The sequence below is a fragment of the Vipera berus genome, assembly GCF_964194415.1.
Source record: "Vipera berus genome assembly, chromosome: 4".
Taxonomy (NCBI): Eukaryota; Metazoa; Chordata; class Lepidosauria; order Squamata; family Viperidae; genus Vipera; species Vipera berus.
This window is the reverse complement of record NC_138206.1, coordinates 86,060,643-86,084,485: the sequence shown is the minus strand read 5'-3', so window position 1 is coordinate 86,084,485 and position 23,843 is coordinate 86,060,643. Positions and strand designations below refer to the sequence as shown.

Sequence of the window (23,843 nt, the reverse complement as noted above, 5' to 3'; positions counted from 1 at the left end):
TGTCCTGTGTGCTGACTCAATCAATCCCTGAACTTCCCAGCACCTTCCCTCTCCTCAGCTATCACCACTGATGGTCCCCCTGCAGGATATTAAAAGAAACCCTCAGGATTCTTTTTGGTTTAATTTTTAACCCACCCAACCCATCGAGAACAATCATATTTTCATTTATACCAGAAACAAAACAGCCCTTTTTAATGCAGGTCAAATCTAATATAGCACATTTGTTTCAAATTGGACATAGACCAGTTAAAACCAGCTGTTCTGGGTACAAAATGTTTGCATATCCGTGACTTGCTGATACTTACAGCTTCCTTCTTTGTAAATTGGCACTGAATCCCACTCTGGTGGTGGTGAATCTTTTTCTCCTTCTGAACTGCTGGTATTACCTAATTCTTGACTAGAGCCATTAGAGAAAAACTTTGTTAATGATGATGGCCTGCTATCCATTATTTTCATGCTTGTACCTACAGAGAAATAAAAAAATAAGCTATAATTATAAGATAGAAACTTCTTCAGCCTCACATGTAAGGTCAATACAGAATAAAAGAGAACTGAAGCCCATTTCAAATTAGAGAGACATATTCAGTAATATGTCTCCCTATTTTAGCAATTAAACCATACCTTTCAATTTCTGGAAGTTTCTTGATTTGAGTCCATTTGTGCATGTATGTGGAGCAGATAGCTTTGATGAAAAGTTTTTGTGCGGTTTACTTTCCAGCGAGGAACATGATGCCTCAAAGGAACTAAAACAAAATTACAAGCGCAGAAAAAAAGTCTTTGTAGCAGACGGACTGGAAAAAAAAATCTTACATTCCTAAAATGCAAAACCGATTATCAGCTTCTCTAATCTTCATCCATATGATAATCTTAGATTTAATTGCTGTAACAACAGAAAAATGTCTGCTTACATTTTATTTTCAGAAAGACTTCTGTTGGACAAAATACTCCATTAATTATAATTCTCCTTTTCTCAGTTTGTATTTGAACCATGTTTCACATTTTCCAGAGCCTCCTTAGTATAGAACACATAGTCAATGATACATTTCTGTAAATCAAGTAACAACTGGGACCAAAGCCTGCATCATTTTCTACATACTTAGTAAAGAATGTAAAACTATTTGGATTATACTTTATTGCATGTAGTTTACCTTGACTTTAAATCTGTTGAAGCATCTTTCTTGTTCATTGATATTTTTTTGCTTTTCTGCTTTACATGTATTTCGTTTTCCTGTTTCTCTGGTATTAACTGTTTTCCCTTTTGCTTTTCTGGCTCCTGAAAGTAGAAATAGTATGACTGAAACCTTTAAATATATTAAAGGTGTGTTAAGGTTCTAGAAGCCAATATTTTCAACACTGAGCAAAAATCAAGAACGCGGGGGGAGGGGGGGCATAACCTCAGACTGACAAAAGGGAAGTTCAAAAGTAATATTAGAAAGTATTATTTCACAGAAAAAGTAGTGGAAGATTGGAATCAATTTCCAGCAGAGGTAGTGAATCAATCATTAGTTTAAACATGCTTGGGATAAACACATGTCTATCATCTGACAAAAATTAAAAATAAAATAAAAATAAAGAAAATATAAAAATATTTTAATATAATAAATGAATTATAAAGGAAACAAAAAACAAACTCAAAGGGCAGACTTGATGGACCACTAGGTCTTTTTCTGCCATCAGTTTTCCTTATTTCTATATTTCTAAATCAAAAACAAGAAAATTTTAATTGGATTTCATATTTTTTTTAAAAGAAAGAGTAATTTTATTATGCATTACTTTTTTTCTCCAATCTGTCTCACAAAAATGACCACATACTTATTGAACATTGTGGATTAATCTTACATGATTTCATTCTCTTACCTAAGAAGTTGGATTAATATAATGCTACTCTTCAGAAATAGCCTTTTAATTATATAATATAGTTTTTTATTCTAAAATTAGCATTTAGAAATATGAAACCTGCTTATATCTGATTTCGGAAGACCGCTTGGACACTAAATAATCACATTTCTATAATGCTATGCCTTATAGCTATGGATGGTTTATCCACAGAACATTTTGTACCTCTCTAAAACTCTGGACACTTACTGTTGCTTGCACTGTCAATTGGCCCTAATCTCACTCTAGCAGGGGTAAATCTATTTTTCCTTCCAAACTGATGGTTTTACCTAATTGTGAATCAGGATGCAGGAAGGAACTTTGCTAAAGGTTCAGCACAAGATTGCCTCATATTTTAACACTTTAAAATACAGCAACAACAGATGGAAGAAGAACGCCATATCAAATAATCAGGGCTTTTTTTCTCATAGAACGCTCAGAACGGATTTCCGGCACCTTTTTTGGATGGAACCTTGTAGGGTAGGCAAGGAGGGTTGTATGACATGTGTGAGTTCCAGCACCTTTTTCTTTTACAAAAAAAGCACTGCAAATAATATCTTTGCTTGTTTATTCTGAAACAGATTAATATAAAATTTAAAAACTGCAGTGATGTTGATAATTGTAAATTTTTTTTACTGAAGGCATTGAATAGATAAGATTCTATTTTTTAAAATGCTATCCAAGCTATTCCTATTAAAATTCTGTACCTCTTTCAGAACGGCTTCAGTATCTGGGTTTGAAGTTTCTGTTGTGGTTGAAGAACTGTCATCATCTGCTAGAGCATCTCTTAATTCATCCTCTTGTTGCCTTCCCTTTCCCCTGTGTTCCTTTTCTTCACGCTTCTTTGGGGGCTTAGATTTTCGCTGAAATTGTTTTCCTTTCCCTGGGATGATAAAGGTAATTACATTGTTTCAAAATTTATTAAATGTCATAGACCAACATTCTTTATAAAACATTACACAGATATCAAACTAAAACAGTAAAAGAGAAAATCATAGCTAGATGCATTCTGACATGACATTCTGATGTAAACTAATTTCTGCTTTGGATTGTTCTTATAGTGGTCATGATAAAGTAATATTTTGCTACCTTTTTCTACATTTCCAAGGAATTATAACTAATAAAAATGTATTCTCTTCCCTGCTGTATAAATGTACATAAAAAGGCCTATTCCACCAAACACACATGAGAAATTCTATTCTATTCCTGTACATCTCAATCCAGGATATAGTTCTCATATTTTATAAGGTCTTCAGATCCTAGTATTATCAATGCAAAAAGAAACCACTGAGAATCCATAATAGGTCAAGTGTGAAGCTATATTTTTTTCCCTCCATAATGAGTTAAACTTGTTGACAAGAATTAGCTGGGACAGAGATAAACATTAGCCTGTATTTCAATCATTAATTCCTTTTTGGGTCTCTGCTAATAGATAAACAAGCTCCAGCATCAAGCCTGCATTTGAAGCATTGGTCTTAACACGGTTCCTCAGCCCCCGGTCCATGGACCGGTACCAGGCCGCGGCATGGAAGCAACCGGGCCGCACAAGCAAGCAAAGCCCCATCAGTGGGATACAGGCAGCACAGAAAACCACATCCCCTCCGGTCCACGGAAAAATCTCTCTCCACGTAACCAGTCCCTGGTGCCCAAAAGGTTGGGGACCTCTGTCTTAAGAGATTGGCTTGAATTGCCCTCATTTGTTTTTGCATCTTTATAGTTACACATATGTGTATGATAAAGTATGAGGCTCAACACTTTGCTGCAAAAAGAATGACTGCAATGGGAACATAATTATTTCCAATGTGTTTGGCAAATTAAATTATTGCAGTGGGTTCCGAGTCAGACATCGTGGCATGACAGGCGCAGGGAAACAGGGCTCCATTTTCCACGTCTGATTTCCCTCTGCTGGGGACCCTAAAAAGGATCTAAAGTCACCCAGAGAGGCGATGAAGAAGGGGACCCTTGTCCATCGTGAAAGGACAGCAGCCCTTCCGTTTGATCCAAGGAAGCCCTTCAAACTGGCGGAAGAAAGACTGGCCGCATTTATGCTGCCAGCCAGAAGCCACCAACAACCCAAGATAAGCAATAACTAGCAACTTCTGAACAACACGGATGGAACTGGGTGAGAACAATCCCCTCTTTATAACTCTAAAACCTTTTCCTGGAAAAAAGAACTCCCAAAGCAAAGAATCTCCCAGATGACAGAGAGAAGGGGAATTCCCATCTCATTCTCTCAGGAAAAGAGAAGCAGCGAATAACTTTCTTCGGGGGCAAGTTACAGAAAACTACAAGATTAATTTGGATTTAATATAGACACATAGCTTTGACAAATCTGTGGACTAAAAGTATTTTTAAGACTTTATATTCGAAAAGATATTTGCAAAATTGGTGAAATAGGTTTGGATTTAAAAACTGGAAGATGGATGTTAATGACACCTAGTGGTGAGCCTTGGCATTACAATTTATTATGCTTAAAGAAAATTTGGCACGAAGCCCAGACATAGATAAAGCTCTTTGTTGTTCCTGGAAACTTTCACTTTTGCAGACTGCAGCTGGGAAAAGAGCCTTGGTGGAGCAGTGGGCTAATGCCTCCTTAAGTGACACCAGCTGCCTGCAATCAGTGCAGGTTCGCATCCCACCAGGCTCAAGGTTGACTCAGCCTTCCATCCTTCCGACGTAGGTAAAATGAGGACCCAGATTGTTGGGGGCAATAAGCTGACTTTGTAATAATGCCGCATGGGGGGGGGGAGCAAAAGCCCTAATAAGCAGGCATATACATAGAATGAAGGCTATTGCTAAGCACATTGTGCTTTAGATTGTAAGCCGCCCTGAGTCTTCGGAGAAGGGCGGGATATAAATGGGATTAAAATAAAAAAAATAAAAAGGGGAAAAGAAAATCCTTGGGCTGTTTTATCTGTATGAAGGAGACAACAAACCATTCTAAATTGGCCGGCCTGGATTAGAAATATTGACTGACTTTTAGTTTCAAGAATTATTAAGAAATATTAAGAAACAGTGGGAAAGTTGCTTCTGGACTATTTCTCTTTGGAAGAAACATAGATAATCAACAACAAAATGCAAATGGATCCCAGAAAGAAAATTTTCCATGTTGAAATCAATACAAGAAACAATTGTTTTAATTTATGAGGAGACTAAAAATAATTTAAATAACATAAGTGAGCAACTCTCCAACTTAAACTTAAAAGAAACAATGTTCAGAAAATGACGTAAAGAATGAACTAGAAACTGAGAAACCAGAGGAAAAAATAGAGGAAACTGACATAAAGATAGAGGATTCGAAAGAAGAAACCAACAGAAAGGTGCAGAAAAATAAAAAATTTGGAAGACCCAGACATAACACTGGAAATGGGAAAGACATTTTACTTTTCAAGACTTCAGATCATATTTGAGGACAAGGAAGAAAAATTGATAGAATGGATGACAGAACTGTTAGGAAAAATGCTGAAAACTGGGGAACAAGAAACTAAAAGAGAAACTGAAGGAGAAAGAAAATGGAGGCTGATTAATGTATATAAATGTACTAAACGCTTTTACAAAAACACTTTAATTAAATTGTCTTTTTTATTTCAAATAATATATACAGAAACAGAGAAAGAAATACTTGGTGACTTAAGTGTATTGACTTGCAAAGTTATTTAGCAAAGGAAGAAAGCTAGAGTATGACTGAAGAAAATAGAGGTCCTGACTAATTAGATAAGGTATTATACCATCTAATGGATGTTTATGATCAAAAGAATAGACAATTGTTAGAAATAAAAGGACCATTATAAAATAGAAGGATGTGATTTGTAACTAAGATAACATAATTTTGTATAAGATGGGAAATATGAAAATACTAAGAGGGTCGGTATAGGGAAACTTTTAGTTACCCAAATGTAATTAATTATGAGAAAAATGATAATTGATAAAGTTATTTTGAATATTGATGGGAAATTAAAATTGAAAAGAAGAAAAAAACAGGATTGCAAATACATTTGAAATACGTTTTGGCTAGAGAAGATATAAACTGATGTTATTGACACTATGTATAACATCAGAAACATGATGAAGATGTTTATATTTAATTATATAGGTATTAATAGCAGTAAGAATTATACTTGCATAGTGGGGAAAAATGATTATTATTGGAAGAAGAGAGGATCAGAGAAATACTGGATGATGTAGTGTTGGATATTTTGAGTGAAAGTTAATATATACCACTGAATGATAAAGGAACCCAGACACCGAGTTGTTTATTAAGTACTTATGATTATAAAACTTGAAATTAATAATATTTACAATAAATAAATAAATTATTGCAGTGGAAGTTTTTGTGCAGAAGATGAAATAGTTTTATCTTTCCCTTTTACAGGCTGGAGGCTAGAAACAGATTTGCTGTTTATAGTGGCCTAAATTTGCTCAAATCCAATGGTTGTTGATTTTCTATTCATGAAGGACTTTATCACACTGTTTTCTGAAAAAGACAACAACTGTTCATTATTTCTATGATATTCTTTAAAGGTAAAGGTAAAGGTAAAGGTTCCCCCGCACATGCGTGCTAGTCGTTTCCAACTCTAGGGGCCGGTGCTCATCTCCATTTCAAAGCCGAAGAGCCAGCGCTTGTCTGAGGACGTCTCCGTGGTCATGTGGCTGGTATGACTAGATGCCAAAGGCGCACCGAATGCTGTTACCTTCCCACCGTAGTGGTCCCTATTTTTCTACTTGCATTTTTACGTGCTTTCGAACTGCTAGGTTGGCAGAAGCTGGGACGAGTAACAGGCGCTCACTCTGTTACGCGGCACTCGGGATTCGACCCGCCAAACTGCCGACCTTCTGATCGAGAAGCTCAGCATCCTAACCCACTGAGCCACCGCGTCCCTTTTATGATATTCTTTAGACCAGGGCTTTTCAACCTTTTCACCCATTGTACCACTTTTAGGATAAGGCAATGTCCGAGTACCACCAGTCGCCCAGCAAGGTGTCAAAAACATGACCCCCCCCCCAAAAGGGAAAAAAAAGATAAAGTACAGGTAGTCCTCAACTTACAAGTATTCGCTTAGTGACGGCACTGAAAAAAGTGACTTATGACCCTTTTTCACACTTATGACTGTTGCAGCATCCCCAGGTTCATGTGATTTACATTCAGATGCTTGGCAACTCATTCATACTTATGACGGTCACAGGGTCATGTGATCACTTTTTGCAACTTTTGACAAGCGAAGTCAATAGGTGTGGGCGGGAACTCATCACTCAAGGTTGCAGGGTGCCTGTGTGTGTGTGGGAATCCATGGGTCTCTGGTGGAGTGGGGTGGGTGCCCTCCTTCCTCCCTCTCTTCCATTTTCCCTTCCTTCCTTTCTTTCCTTCTTCTTTGTCTCTTCCTCCTTCCCTCCCTCCCTTCCATTGTCCAGCACTATGCAGCCCAGACCCCAGCCTGTAAAAAGTCACGGGCTCTGCCTCCGGCTGCAGCTTCTCCTCCAATTGGTTCTGATTTCCCTGCACAGACCAAACAGGAGATCCGTTCCACATTTTCAAGCCAGCCCGCCCCGTTCCCAAATCAAATGCGTCCTTCGGGCTAAGGGGCTGCTCCAGCTGCTGCGTTCCCTGCCTGCCTTTCAAGTCAGGATAGACTGCAGCTGCTTTTCAACTTTAGAAGTAAAGACGCCCAGACCCCAGCCTGTAAAAAATCACGGACTCTGCCTCCGGCTGCAGCTTCTCCTCCAATTGGTCCCGCTTTCCCTGAGCAGACCAAATGGGAGATCTGCTCTAGGTTTTCGAGCCTCCTCACCCGCCCGGTTCCTGAGTCAGATGCGTCCTTAGGGCTAAGGGTTTGCTCTGGCTGCTGCGTTCCCCGCCTGCCTTTCAAGTCGGGATAGACTGCAGCCGCTCTTCAACTTTGGAAGGAAAGACGCTGGAGATGCCTCTGGGAGATGCTGCAGAGGTGGCTGAGCCAACTCAAGGTCCCTCTTGCTGGGCACAGTGCTGGCTGTCTCCCCTGCCTGCTCTCTCTAGTCAGGAATCCTCCTTAATGGCCGCCGGGAATACGCACGGCAGAGGCGCTGCTTGGGGCCGGAGGGCGATCGCACATGCAAGCAGGACAGCCACACACGGCAGAGGTGCTGCTCAGGCCGGAGAGGAGGCCAGGCAGATTACAGGCACTGGTGGCAGTGCCAGCGTGGAGGGCGCTTGTGCATGCGATCACCCTCCGGCCCCAAGCAGCGCCTCTGCTGTGCGCATCTGTCCCACTCGCGTGTGCGTTCGCCCTGTGCATCGGTGCCACTGCCAGTGCCCGCAATCTGCCTGGCCTCTCTTCCCTTTCCTTCCTTCCCATTGTCCCTACCTTTCTTCTTTTCTTCCTTCCTTCCCTCCCTCTTTTGCGAGAGGCCAAGTGGGAACGAAGCAGCCCACGGGTCTGTGCTGCCGCAAGTGCCAGTGTCGTCTGGGCTCCTGCCCAGCTCACTTGCTTGTGGGGAAGGCCTCCGTTACCGGAAAGAGGCTAAAGAGGAAAAGGGGCAGCTGGAGATGCCCTGAACTATCTCATGCTCAACTACCCGCTTACCGGAGCTGCACGCCAGGATCGAAAGAACCACAACCCGTAACGTGAGGCGGCAGCCATGATGAGGCCACTCGGAAGCGTTTTTGTCTCTCCCGCCATAACCGCCCCTCCTGTCTCTCTCTCTCTCTCTAACCTGCCTCCATCGCAAAATAACCCTCCCCTCCACGGTGGCCCCCGCAGCCTATCATAGAGCAAGAGCCATGGCGGCACGCCCTCCCGCTCAGCGCAAGAGTTTAACGGCATCACCCAATTACAAGCTGCTTCTGGACTTCAACTCCCAGAATTCCTCAGTCAGACATGTTGGCCTGGGGATTGGTTTGGAGGCGCGGAGGGGAGCGGAGCGGCCGAGAGCAAGCACTGGGAGCCGAAGTTGAAGGCTGAAACGCCTTCAGCTATAACTGCTTGCATGTGTTTATGTGTGTGTGAGCAGGGATCAATGCTGCTTACCAGGTGATAAGTGCTTCTTTGGGGCTCAGCAGACAAGCCGGGATCAGTGTCGCTTTCCAGGTGATTGGTGCTTATTTGGGGCTCAGCAGAAGCACCAGGATCAGTGCTGAGCTCCAGCGCTGGCAGCCCCGAAGAAGCGCCGATCAGCTGCAAAGCGGTGCTGATCCCAGTGCTTGAGCCCTGGCAGCCCCAGCGCCAGGCCGCCACTTCCCTCCCAGCGTCCTCACTGGCCAGGGCTGCTGCCGGGAAGCCGTCAACCTGCCGGGAGCTCTCTGTGGACCGGAGCCTGTCGGCGCAGGTCAAGGTCTGCCATATGCGCTGATCAGCTGGTGACTCCGTATGGCCAGCCCTGGGGAGGGCGGGGCCTCACTCTACACCTGCGCTCTTTGCGTGGCCTAGGGTTCCTGCAGGCTGTCGCCAAGCAGCATTTTTTCTGCAACCAAGTGAGCTGGGAAGGAGCAGAGCGAGGGGGGGAGGAGCGGAGCGGGGGAGGAAGGCAACGCCGCGTACCACCAACCCGATGCTTACGTACCACCAGTGGTATGCGTACCACCAGTTGAAAAGCCCTGCTTTAGACAATAACGCTCTTTAAGCCAAGTCTATACAACATGCTGCCTTCTAAGCAGTTTTGTACAGTCAACTGTATTTTAAAAAAACTATTTTGCTAGATCTGCCTGCTTCTAAGTCAGGAGACAACAAGACCTGATGGAAAGTCTACCTAAATATGTTAAGCAACCATGGAAGAATCAGTAGAGTCTAACCAAACTATTTCAGCAAGCCTGGACAATGACATAGTGGCCAACAGATTGCAAGAAATAAGTCCAAATAACAATACCACAGAAAGAAGGTTTTCAGGGGAAAAATGGTAGACTATGAAAGAGGAGCTGCTGACTGAGGGGAAAAAAGAACTGGTAAATAGACTGGTCCCTTGGAAGCTATTTCGATAAGGAGAGTATTAAATGTTGCCACAGGTGCTCTAGAACAGGGATGTCAAACTGACAGCCCATGGGCTGGACGCATCATGCAGAAGCTGCGCCCACCCCATTGCTGGCAATGGCAAAACAGTCCCGATATGTTGCATGACATCACGTGACATCGTGAGTTTGACATGTCTGCTCTAGAAGCTGCTCCTTGTGAAAAGCCTGCAGGACAGTGGTCTCACGTGGATCTCACTGTTTGAAGATGAAGGGATCAGCCATCAAGCTCACAATTGCAGCCTTTTAAAGGACATTAAGTTTACTAACTTCACTTTCTAATCACTTTTGGAAATTGCTTATTAACCACCTTTCAGCTAGTAGAGACTTTCAGAATGAACACCAGGTGAGTCTACCTACAACCTGTATAAAAGAACATTTTAGTAATCTGCTAAAAAGAATTTGAAATAAAGAACAAAAAGCTAAATATGATTTTGATCTTACAAAGTTGTAAATGGTTAAGGATCCAGATAAATTTGAAACATAGAAACTTTTACAATATTTTGGAATTAATTATAAAGAACATTTTTGTGGTAAATAGATCCATTTTGGTTTTTGCAAGACAACAAAGAGAAGTAATTTTATGATTTTTAAAACTGGATAGTAGGGGGGACTAACGATTCTAGGCAGTAACCCCACAAGCTTACTTTTTGTATTAATTAACTGGGACCTACAAAATGATGCAAAACATTATGACACTGAAATATTTAAAAATATTTTTAAAGAATGAAGCCATAAATCAGTAGCCACATTATCAACAATGTCAGTCAGGATATCTGCCTCTATGCCCAAGAGATGCTATTGGAGAAATGAAAGATGTGGAACAAGTTTTAACTGATGAGACAGAGATGATACTGAAACTGGATTTATAAATGACAGGCCAAAAGAATGACTTGGAACAAGATGTCTCACTGGATATACGAAAGAAACTGGCTAATACTTTAAAAATCAAAAATACAAATGAAAAACCAAGGAAGAGACCTGGATATTTTTATTTATTGGATTTGCAAAAGAGGCTTGTTAAAGATCTGAAGATTTCTATGTAATGGGACAAAGAAGAAATGAAGAGCAATCAAATCCTATGACAATATTTGAATGAACTAAAAATTAAGACTATTAGAAAGAAGAAAAATGAACTTAGTTTATTTGATCAAGGTTAAAATAAGTTGTTATTTCTGGCAATCGTTTATCGACTTTCTGCTGACACCAGGATAAGAAATAGATATGGGATGAAGAGATAATTGTTTGTAAACTTATAGGGGGTGAAGAGACATTAATTTGTTTATATTTGTTGTGATGACTGTTGGAAGTCACTTTTTTACATATTTCTTTTCTCATTATTGTATTCATGTTTTTTCTTTCTTCTTTCTTGCACATTTTACTCTATCTTCTCTTTAAGTTTAGTTTCTATTAGATTTCACTATTATAGAGCAGACAGAATTGCAAAAACATCTGGTAAAAAGGAGGGAAATATCTGGAAAAGTCTTACATAATATCATTGGCTACAGCAGACCTCCCTCTCTTACTGAAAGAAATCAGCAACTGACAGATCAGCTGAATGTGTTCTACTGTAGGTTTGAGAGGAGACCACTGTCAACTATCACTACACTCCCCATCTCAAATATACCAACAACAGCCAAGTTTCATACACCTGACTCCATCCCTCTGGGGCCCCCACCTCTGGTGATCCTAGAAAAAGAGGTGCGAGTATATTTCACAGACAAAAGACTGGAAAAACATCAGGTCCAGTTGGAATAACTCCTTGTTTGAAAGTCTGTGCTGATCAACTGGACCTCATCATCATCTGCATCTCTAGACTTCCTCTCTGCCTTTGCGAATTGGTTTTGGTTGTTTACTGGCTTGTGTCTGTGGGACTGAGGGTAGTTGCCTTCAGGGAAATGTGGGGTGGAGCCTTACTTGCCGTTGTAGGGCCATCTGTTGTGGCAGTTAACAGAGCAATAAAGAGACTCCATCAATACCTGCCTCTGCCTAGGCGACCTGGGTCATAAAAGGTTAGTGCTGGCCCACCTGAAAATCATCACGGATTTGCTGCTAGATCCCTTGCAATTTGCCTACTATGCAAATTGACAGGGGATGTTGTTAATATGACAGATTTATAGGTGATGTTGTTAATATGACACTGCACTACATCTTACAACATCTTGAATTCCCAAGGACCTATGCAAGGGTCCTTTTTGTAGACTTCAGTTCGGCATTCAATATCATCATTCCAGAAATTCTTCTCTCTAAACTGACTCAGCTAGCTGTGGCACACTTGTACGTGGATTCTAAACAGATAGAAAGCAGCAGGTGAAACTAGGGATTATCACACTGAATATTGGTCCAATTAGCACAGGTGTCCCACCTCCACCCCCAGGGCTATGTGCTCTCTCCATTACTCTTTTCTCTCTATACCAGGCGTAGGCAACCTTGGCTCTTTTATGACTCATGGACTTCAACTCCCAAAATTCCTGAGTCAGCATGGCTGGCTCAGGAATTCTGGGAGTTGAAGTCCATGAATCATAAAAGAGCCGAGGTTGCCTACCCCTGCTCTATACCAATGACTGCATCCCTCTGTTAAAGTACTGAAGTTTGCAGTCATTAGTTTCATTTGAGATAGGGATGAATCTGCATACGGACAGGAGGCTGAATAACTGGTCAACATTTGGTCAATAAAAAATTATGCTATGCTCAAAATCAAAATTATTAATAAAATTTATATATACACAAACAAAATACCAAAGGTAACAGACTGTGTAACTTTTTGCACACTACCTTTGATAAACAAATAATGGTTAGGATGATGCAACACAGATTAAAGTCCTATATATAAAGGGGAAATGTCTGATGTTCAAGCTAGATTTAGAAAAAAAAACCAGAAGAACAGAAAACATTACACTACCCAGAATCCGTCACTGAGGGAGATGGGCAGTCTAGAAACACATTATATAAACAAACAAACAAATATTACCCACTGATATTGTGCAACTAAAAAAGCCAAATCATATCCGAAAGAAATCAGCATGGGCTTTTGTATCAATCATATCAAGCTATGGAATGTCCTTAGGAAAGTGAAAATCCAGAATATCTGTCCTCATGAGAAATTTACGCACAAGACAGGAATCTTCAATCCAGATAGAAATGGTGAAATAGACTGGCTTCAACCTATATTCTGAATGTATTGAGGCAATCTGGACTGGAAGAAGATAATCATAGTCTTTACATTGAAGGAAGAATATATTACCATACCATCAATATGGTATATTGATCAAGTTATTCTAATAGGTGAAAATGCAAATATCTGGAAATGCTAGTAATGAAAGTTAAGAACACAGTAAAAATGGAACTACTATTACATAAAAAGAAAATCAAATTTAAAAGACAAGTAGTATAGCAACCGGCCAGAAGCAACTATCAACAATAAAGGAACCAGGAATAAAAAAATATACTAGAATATCAGTTAGTGAAAGCCAGTTTGGAGCATGGTTAAGACAACAGGTGAGAAACCAGGAGACTGTGAGTTCCAATCCTGTCTTAGGCACAAAGCCAGCTGGGTAACCTTGAACTAGTCACTTTTTCTCAGGATTAGGAAGAACACAATGGCAAGCCTCTTCTGAAGAACCATGCCAAGAAAACTAAAGGGATTTATCCAACCAGTCTCCAAGAATTGGACACAACTGAATGAAAAAAACAAATAAACAGTAGAGTAGCAATGAGCTACTCCAGAGCAGCGATCCACCACCTTTCTGGTTTTGCAGATCAGTGGGGAGAGGGGGAAGAGGGGATGGTTCTACGCAAGTGGCAGGAAAGAGCATGCGCAGTTCCATTTGCATGAGTGGTGGGCGCATGCACCACTTTGCAAATGGAGCTGACTGCACGCTTGGCCACTGCTTGCACAAATGGAGCTGCTGTGCGCTTGCCTGCTGCTTGCACAACTGGAGCTGCACATGCGCCTGTCCGCTGCTTCTGTGGCCCGGTTCTGAACAGGCCATGGCCTGGTAGTGGGCCACAGCCTGGGAGGGTGGGGACCCCTGCTCTAAAGAGTTAGTTTAGTATAATAGTTAAGGCACCGGACCAGACGTTTTAGTCCCATTTTAGTCATGAAAGCCAGCTGGGGGATCTTAGATCAGTCATCTCAGCTGCTGCTGTATGGAAAATAGGAAGAGGAAGGAGTATTAGGTACATTCACTGCCTTGACTTATTTGTAAAAATAATAAAAGTGGAATACAAACAAACAAACAAATAAATAAATGTGTTAGAAAAGACACTCAGATGCCATGACAGATCTACATTTACAGAAACTAGAATTAGGCAGACCATTTTCCCTCTGATCCTCTAAGGGTGAAAAAAGTGAACTTTGAACCATAGAAGAATTTGACGTTTTTGAACTTTGGTATTGCAGAAGTCTCTTGGGAATATAATGGATAGCAGGAGCACAAACAAATGGATCACAGAACAAATCAGCCCACAGTTCTCATGCAAGGCAGAAATAACCAGGCTCAAAATATCAGATTTTGGACATCCCACGCAAAAAACAGCCTCCCTTGAGACCACAATGCTGGGAAAAGTAGAAAGAAAGAGGACAACTAGCAATAAAATGGATTCACCTGCAAAAAATACACTACTGAGAGATAAGACAGAATTCCCCAACCTTTCCGGCTTTGCAGACCGGCGGTGTGTGTGTGTGGGGAGAAGGGATGCATGTTCGCTCACCCACCGCTTTGAGTGGCCTGGTTCTGAACAGCTCATGAACTGGTAGTGGGCTGCAGCCCGGGGTTTGGGGACCACGGTGATAAGGAGTTCTAGGAGTGCTGTGGTTAGAATGCAGTATTGCAGGCTAACTCTGCCCATGGTCTGGAATTTGATCCTGACAGGGTTCAAGGTGGATTCAGCCATTCTTCCAAGCAGTAAAATGAGGACCCAGATTGTTGGATGTACAGTAATATGCTGACATTATAAAGTGCTCAGAAAGTCCTGTAAAGCACCATGTGGTTGTATATAAGTCTCAGTGCTATTGCTATAGGATCTGGGTGCTTGGTAATCAGTTTGCACTCTGCAGTGTCCACAGTCATGTGATCACCATTTGTGATCCTTCCTGCTGGATTCCCAAAAGCAAAGTCAATAGATGAAACAAGCAGGAAAGACAGCAACTTAAGACTGGCAAGTTTTCCCCACCTTGACAGCAGCCATCCCCAGCCCCATTCATGCTAGCCATACACACCCTCTTGTAATTCTATCCCACTTGGTAGCAGCCACCCTCAGTCCCACAGCCCCATGCTGACCACTGCATACCCTCCCCCTTCCTGGTAGCAACTACTTGCTTGTCCACCAGCTACTTGTGAGCTGACTGGGATTTGCAGCTAGCTTTGCCACTCTGGATGTTGAAAACCAGCAGGAAGGGTCGCAAATGGTAAAGTGGTTGCAATGATGTTTTTGCTTAATGACAGCAATGGGGACTGCTGGAATTGCTATTGCTAAGCAGCATGATCATGTGATATTGTGCTTTATAGCTGCATTGTTTAGCAATGGAAATTCAAGTCCCAATTATCATCATCATCATTAACAAGAACTACATTATATATATAAATTCTTTTACGGAAGATAGCCCTAACATTAAATTTTAAAATAGATTGCAAGGAAGCCAAAACTTTACCTGTAACTTTGTGCAAATATGAATAAAATAATTTAGTCATAAACATTATGTCAGAAAGAAACAGCATGGAAATAAAGAACCTACAACATGGTTATATCATACATGGGATTTGAATGCACCCTCTTGTATTTCTCTTTATATTTACAATTTTTAATGATTAATAGCTTGGTTTGAATTTTGTGTGCTATCCAGAGTCACATACATGAGATAGGTGGTTATTTGTAAATAACTAAATCTGACCAAAATTTTAATTTTCAGGTTAACTATATCCTGAAACCTCAAGGTTGCTTTAATGCAGGGGTGTCAAACTGCAGGCCCATGGGCCAGATGCGTCATCCGGAAGCTGCGCCCACCCCATTGCCAGCAATGGCAAAACTGTCCCGATACATTGCGCGACGTCACGTGACATCGCGAGTTTGACATGTCTGCTTTAACTTAAGGAAAAAAGCAATAAAAAATTTACTCTAAAATTCTACCAATAAGCAATCCCAAGCATAACATGAAAATAATAGTTTATGTTAAAATTATTGCTAAATGCTGTATTTTATTAGGCACTATATTCTGATTGATTTTATGCCATCATATTTTTGACTCCTAGTGACCACATAATTGATTTTCTCCATGATAATCTATTCCTATCCATGATAATCTATCCTAATCTATTCTTTCAAGTCCCAAGAATACACTCATCACCACCATAATTTAGTCCATCCACCTTGCTGCTGGACATCCTCTTCTTCCCTTCCACTCCTACATTAGAACCTTTTCTAGAGAGCTGTGTCTTTGCATAATATGTCCAAAGTACAAGAATTTGAGCATGGTCATTTGTTCCTTTAGTGAGAATGCTGGGTTGATTTGAACACCAAAGTTCAAAGGTGCAAATACTCTTCTATTCTACTTCTTTTAAAGTCCAACTTTCATTTCATGTCCCAATCTCCCTGGTTATTTGCCCACCAATTCACACGTTCTGTGCTAGCTAAACACCTCTGCAGTCATTTTGATGACTCAGTGACTATCTCTATCTCCATCTCCATGACCTGATGTTTCATTTTGAGTAAGATTTTAGGATAAAGGCAAGATATTTCTGCTAGATGACTGTTCCAGGCTTGTGCATCTAATGCTTTAATCTGAAATCCCTCTGAAACAAAGTATGAAAATGGGTGATTGTAGGCCATGCATTTGAAGTAAAGTCCACTAGTCAGCAATATGAACTGATTAGCTGTATTTCTGCGTTTGAGGGACTTAAGGTGGGAAAGTCCCATTTGTAGGTAAATAATATATGGAGCAGGTCTCTTCCAAATATGTAAGCTAAATCTGGAACTAATACACTCAGTTTGCAAAAGTAGCTGGGAATGAATTAAAACAAGATTTTCATATACAGAGATTTTTTCACAGAAATTGGGGAGGAAATTCAAATGGGCTGAAGAGAACTGTAGCTACAAAGAAAAATGTCACAAAAGCAGCTGACAGATTGAGTCAGATTTTAGAAGTTTTAGGACCTGAAAAAACATCAAGGATGAATTGAAGACCTCTGGGTGGAGGGATCAATATCCTTGGAGCAGATTTCCAGAGGAAAGGTTCCAAGAAGACCCAATTAGAAGATCAACATTGTGCTAGCCACAAGAGTTTGCCAGTTAAGTTTTGTTCACAGCCCTTGAGCTAAGGGGAATGCATTTAATTGAAGATAAAACTTGAGTTTAAAGATAGATACACTGGTCTCTGAAGAAGATGACTACTTTGCAGGCAACTGCTAAATAGAATAATAAATGACTTATTTCCTTTACTACATTCCAAACTTTTAATAGCAACATGCAGGGCAGGGTTAAGGCAGGGCAGCATAGGTGTTAACTGCATGCAGTTTATAGAGCTACCAAGATATAAAAACCAGGTTCAGAAGCATTTATCTTCCAATATTACAAATATATAGAAGAAAACTGGACAGATTTAGAAACAGAATCTTGTGTGCCTTGTTTTATCTCTTTAGAATACCTACATTCTCCCTGGCAATGCAAATAAAAAGTATTATAATGGAAAGCCTATTCTATTTGATTTCTCAGGCTGGGAAAAAATGCCTGTATTTTTGAGACAAAAAAATAATCTATGGGTAATGTATCGTGCCCCTTCATGGATTACTGCCTTGTCGTGGCGAAGGGGCTTGTGTAATTCAATGAAGCTATGAGCTATGCCGTGCAGGGCCACCCAAGACGGAAAGGTCATAGCAGAGAGTTCTGACAAAACGTGATCCACTGGAGAAGGAAATGGCAACCCACTCCAGTATCTTTGCCATGAAAACCCTATGGACAGTACCAAAAGGCAAAACGATATGACGCTGGAAGATGAGCCCCTCAGGTCGGAAGGCGTCCAATATGCTACTGGGGAAGAGCAGAGGGCTAGTACTAGTAGCGCCAGAAAGAATGAAGCGACTGGGCCAAAGCCGAAAGGACGCTCAGCTGTGGATATGTCTGGTGGTGAAAGGAAAGTCCGATGCTGTAAAGATTTTTTCTCCATAGGAACCTGGAATGTAAGATCCATGAATCAAGGCAAGCTGGACGTGGTCAAACAAGAGATGACAAGACTGAACATCGACATCTTAGGTATCAGCGAACTAAAATGGACAGGAATGGGTGAATTTAATTCAGATGACCATCAGGTATACTACTGCGGGCAAGAATCCCTCAGAAGAAATGGAGTAGCCTTCATAGTCAATAAAAGAGTAGGAAAAGCAATACTGGGATACAATCCTCAAAATGACAGAATGATCTCAGTTCGAATCCAAGGCAAACCATTCAATATCACAGTAGTCCAAGTCTATGCCCCAACCACCGGTGCTGAAGAGGATGAAATTGACCGGTTCTATGAAGCCCTACAGCACCTTATAGAACTAACACCAAAAAATGATGTCCTTATCATCATGGGGGATTGGAATGCTAAAGTAGGAAGCCAAAAGATAACCAGAATAACAGGCAAGTTTGGCCTTGGAGTACAAAATGAAGCAGGGCACAGGCTGATAGAATTTTGTCAAGAGAATACGATGGTCATAGCAAACACTCTTTTCCAACAACCCAAGAGACGGCTCTATACATGGACATCACCAGACGGTCAACATAGAAATCAGATTGACTATATGCTCTGCAGCCAAAGATGGAGAAGCTCTATACAGTCAGTAAAAACAAGACCAGGAGCTGACTGTGGCTCAGACCATGAGCTTCTTGTTGCAAAGTTTAGGCTTAAACTGAAGAAAGTAGGGAAAAGCACCAGGCCAGTCAGGTATGAATTAAATCATATCCCCGTTGAATATACAGTAGAGGTGACAAATAGATTTAAGGAATTAGATCTGATAGACAGAGTGCCTGAAGAACTATGGACAGAGGTTCGCAACATTGTACAAGAGGTAGCAACCAAAACCATCCCAAAGAAAAAGAAATGCAAGAAAGCAAAATGGCTGTCTGAGGAAGCTTTGCAAATAGCTGAGGAAAGGAGGGAAGCAAAAGGCAAGGGAGAAAAAGAAAGATATGCCCAATTGAATGCAGAATTCCAGAGAATAGCTAGAAGAGATAAGAATGCCTTCTTAAATGAACAGTGCAAAGAAATAGAAGAAAACAATAGAATAGGGAGGACCAGAGATCTTTTCAAGAAAATTGGAGAGATGAAGGGAACGTTCAATGCAAAAATGGGCATGATAAAGGACCAAAATGGCAGGGACCTAACAGAGGCAGAAGAGATTAAGAAGAGGTGGCAAAATTACACAGAAGAACTATACAAGAATGAGCTTAACGTCCCTGATAATCACAATGAGGTGGTCACTGACCTCGAGCCAGACATCCTAGAATGTGAAGTGAAGTGGGCCTTAGAAAAGCTGAGCAACAACAAAGCTAGTGGAGGTGACAGTATTCCAGCTGAGCTATTCAAAATCTTAAAAGACGATGCAGTAAAAGTGCTACACTCAATTTGCCAGCAAATTTGGAAAACTCAACAGTGGCCACAGGATTGGAAAAGATCAGTTTACATTCCAATTCCAAAGAAAGGCAGTGCCAAAGAATGTTCAAACTATCGCACCATTGCACTCATTTCTCATGCTAGTAAAGTTATGCTTAAAATCCTACAAGCTAGACTCCAGCAGTATGTGGATCGAGAACTACCAGAAGTACAGGCAGGATTTCGAAGAGGCAGAGGAACTAGAGATCAAATAGCCAACATACGCTGGATCATGGAGAAAGCTAGAGAGTTCCAGAAAAACATCTACTTCTGCTTCATTGACTATGCTAAAGCCTTTGATTGTGTGGATCATAACAAACTGTGGCAAGTTCTTAAAGAGATGGGAGTACCAGAACATCTTATTTGTCTCTTGAGAAACCTATATGCGGGCCAAGAAGCAACAGTGAGAACTGGACACGGAACCACTGATTGGTTCCAAATTGGGAAAGGAGTCCGGCAAGGCTGTATACTGTCGCCTTGCCTATTTAACTTATATGCAGAGCACATCATGAGAAAGGCAGGGCTAGATGAATCAAAAGTTGGAATTAAGATTGCTGGAAGAAATATCAACAACCTAAGATATGCAGATGATACCACTCTAATGGCAGAAAGTGAAGAGGAACTGAAGAGTCTCTTGTTGCGAGTGAAGAAGGAGAGTGCAAAAGTTGGGTTGAAACTAAACATTAAGAAAACCAAGATCATGGCATCCGGCCCTCTCAATTCCTGGCAAATAGATGGGGAAGAAATGGAAGTAGTGACAGATTTTATTTTCCTGGGCTCCAAGATCACTGCAGATGGGGACTGTAGTCAAGAAATTAAAAGACGCTTGCTCCTCGGGAGGAAAGCCATGGCAAATCTAGACAGCACACTAAAAAGCAGAGACATCACCCTGTCAACAAAAGTGCGTATAGTCAAGGCTATGGTCTTCCCAGTTGCAATGTATGGCAGTGAAAGTTGGACCATAAGAAAGGCTGAGCGCAAAAGAATTGAGGCCTTTGAACTCTGGTGCTGGAGAAGACTCCTGCGAGTCCCTTGGACTGCAAGGCGATCAAACCGGTCAGTCCTAGAGGAGATCAACCCTGACTGCTCTTTAGAAGGCCAGATCCTGAAGCTAAAACTCAAATACTTTGGCCACCTAATGAGGAGGAAGGACTCACTGGAGAAGAGCCTAATGCTGGGAAAGATTGAGGGCAATAGAAGAAGGGGACGACAGAGAATGAGGTGGCTGGATGGAGTCACTGAAGCAGTAGGCGTGAGATTAAATGGACTCCAGAAGTTGGCAGAGGACAGGAAAGCCTGGAGGAACATTGTCCATAGGGTCGCGATGGGTCGGACACGACTTTGCAACTAACAACAACAAATGTATCGTGATTGATAATGGTTTCAAAATCATAAAGAGTGTGTGTGTGTGTGTGTACAAGCAAACATTTGTATATGTTCACATTTTTAAAGCTTGAAAACATATTATCACTAAAGTTTGTTTTAGTTCCCAGGATTCTTCTGCACAGGCACATGTACACATATTAAAATGTTAGACCAGCTGCCAAATTCTTCTTTATCCCTTCAACAATTCTGGTCCGCTTCCAAAATATACAATAGTGACATTCCCTAAAGATAGTGGAAATACAGAAGAAAGTGGTTTGCTTGCTTTTTCCTCCCCATTATGGAAGGAGTTTAAGCAGCTAGCATTGTACTATAGTTATTGCCTCTTCTGTTCTCTCCCTTATCTAGCAATACTTCTCCAAATCACTAATCTCTTGATAAGCTCAGATACAGGTAGTTCTCAATTTACAACCACTTGAAGTTACAATGGCACTGAAAAAAGTGACTTATGATCATTTTTCAAACTTATGACCGCTTCAGCATCCCCATGGTCACGTGATCAAAATTTGGATGCTTGGCAACTGGTTCATATTTATGATAGCCTGGGGTCATGTGATCACCTTTTGCGACCTTCTGAGAAGCAAAGTCAATGGGGAAGCCAGATTCACTTAACAACCGTGTTGCTAATTTAACAACTGCAGTGATTCACTTAATAAGTGTGGCAAGAAAGGTCGTAAAATGGGCTAAACTCACTTAATAAATGTCTTGCTTAGCAACATAAATTTTGGGGCTCAATTGTTGTCGTAAGTTGAAAATTACCTGTATATTAGTGGTTGCTGACTCAGAGATCAGTAAAACCTTATACTGGCTTGCTCATAAAGAAGAAATGTGTGATACAGGCTTGTCTTGTTTAGAAATTAGTCTTTCAACAACCCATTTAAACTGTATATATTTACTTTTATACTACTTAAAATTACAGTTAATCAGGAATTTATTACCTTTATTTTTTGCTACTGGAGAGGGTGGTTGCTCTGTAAATACATCGAGAGAAGGTGATTCTGGGTGATCAAAGTCTTTATCCATGGTTTCCATGAGAGTGGCAATATCAGAGTCTTCTGAACTATGCCTTGTGTTGTTAGCACATTCTGAATGTGAAGGTGTAGGCTGCTGCATCTGTGATGAGGAATTTTCATTCTGCTGCTCTTGTTGCTGAGATACCACTGGTAGCTCTGGTAAATGTTGCTCTAGTAAAACTGGTGTATGCTGTTGGTTTGATTGCAAATTTTGTTTTGTGCTTTTGGACTTCCTGCCTGCTGCATGACTCTGAGTTGCAGCATTAGAATCCAAGCAGAAAGAACCTGCTCTGTTCCCAGTCTGTGCAGAACCTGCCTGCACAGAAGTTCTGTTTGCAATATTAGAACTGTTTTTAAACTTCATGTTATCAACTTCAACTGAATTTCTATTGCTGTGTAGATTCACTGATGAGTTACATTGCTTATGACTTCCTGCACTGGATCGTGATGAGGAACTTCCTGGTCCATAGATTCCTCTGGAAGAGCTGTGATTTGATTCTGATCCAAGGGGATTCAAGCTGAAATAAAAATAACCACATTTAAATCTCACAATGCAAATATTTAGAATATGGGGATCAAGCTACTTACTTAAAATGCATGAGGTTTTAATGAGTAGATATTAAATTCAATTTTAATACACTGAAGAGGTATGTGGAATTAATGCTTAATTTATATCTAAAAGCTCAATATATTAAATAAGTTTCCATTCCATAATCACTGCTGACTCTTTATAAGAGTCCACTGCCACTCTTTCTTCATGTATATATTTTCTCTATAACTGAATTTCAACCATATATTAGCCTTAGAATTCTGCAAATAACTAAAAGCTGGTCTCATGCATCACTTAAAATATACTGCTACAAAATATAAGATGTATACCGTGGATTTACTAATTTGACATATATCTAGGGTTAAAATAATATATTAATTGGTATTTATTAAGCAAGACAATATAGCCTAAGCAACAAATTTGACTAGTAATTTTTAATTTTATGTATATAGATTTGCTCAAATGTTGTGACTTCAGTACAAATCCATTCTGAGGGCAACATAAATTAGTGAAACTGTCACTTTGAAAGCATTTAATTTCTAAGTAAAGCCATACTTTCCATCAGATGAAATTCCAAGTATTCTCCTGAGATCAAATGGCCTTCCCATATCAAAAGGAGGATTGGATGCTTCGAAGGAAAGGCGCCTTCTAAATGGTTCCCAAATTCCTTGAGCTTCTAAATAGGCTGTTCCAATTACCAAAAGGAAGAGCACACTGCAAGAGAAGTGTAAGTGCTTTTATTAGTTTGATACTTAAAAATCAAAAGATATAATGATAGTCTATTTGCATTGATACTAATTATAAAATTCCATTCCTTGACTTGCTAAACTGTAAAATATACAAAATAAGCTTAAATATTGATTCAGCCAATCAGACTTGATTTGTTTTAATTTTTACTGCTTCACTTTATGGAAAAAAATAGACAAATGGCAACCAGTGCAAGTATTTCAGTAGTAATCCAATAATTTTTGGAAACTGCTCATTTCCTATTCTATGACTATTAAAGATTTCAGAATAAATTTGAAACGCCACCTGGTGAATTTACATTCCTTCTGGAACAAGAAGAATTAACTGTTTAAGAATGTTAAAAACTGGAAATAAATAGCAAATTGCTAAGCAAGATTTTGGTCTAAGAAAATTATAAATGAATTAAGAGTCCAGGCAAGTTTGGACCATGAAACCTTTAGCGTAAGATTTTGGAAATAATTAAATAAAATAAACAGCATTTTGTGGAAATTAGAATGTTTTGTGTATTTCGAATCAAAACAGAAACTTGAGATTTTATGATCTGAGAAATTGGATACTAGAGAGGACTAACGATTCCAGGCAGAAAAGAAAAAAAACTCAAAACACTTTGGGTTTCAGTTAGTGTGGAGATTTACAAAATGATAAAAGACACTATAACATTAGAAATATTTC

At 40.3% G+C, this 23,843-nt stretch overlaps 1 protein-coding gene across 4 annotated transcripts in view; it reads right to left on the bottom strand.

The window, feature by feature from the left end:
• The window catches only part of TMEM131 (transmembrane protein 131), a 159,992-nt gene that overhangs the window by 10,876 nt on the left and 125,273 nt on the right, over positions 1-23,843 (bottom strand). For all 4 annotated transcript variants that reach the window (XM_081326465.1, XM_081326462.1, XM_081326464.1 and 1 more), the window contains 6 exons: positions 22,980-23,138; positions 21,800-22,392; positions 2,583-2,758; positions 1,149-1,273; positions 622-743; positions 306-464 (listed from right to left, as the gene is read on the bottom strand). In XM_081326465.1, the coding sequence (XP_081182591.1) occupies positions 306-464; positions 622-743; positions 1,149-1,273; positions 2,583-2,758; positions 21,800-22,392; positions 22,980-23,138 (1,334 nt within the window). The remainder of the gene's footprint in view (positions 1-305; positions 465-621; positions 744-1,148; positions 1,274-2,582; positions 2,759-21,799; positions 22,393-22,979; positions 23,139-23,843) is intronic.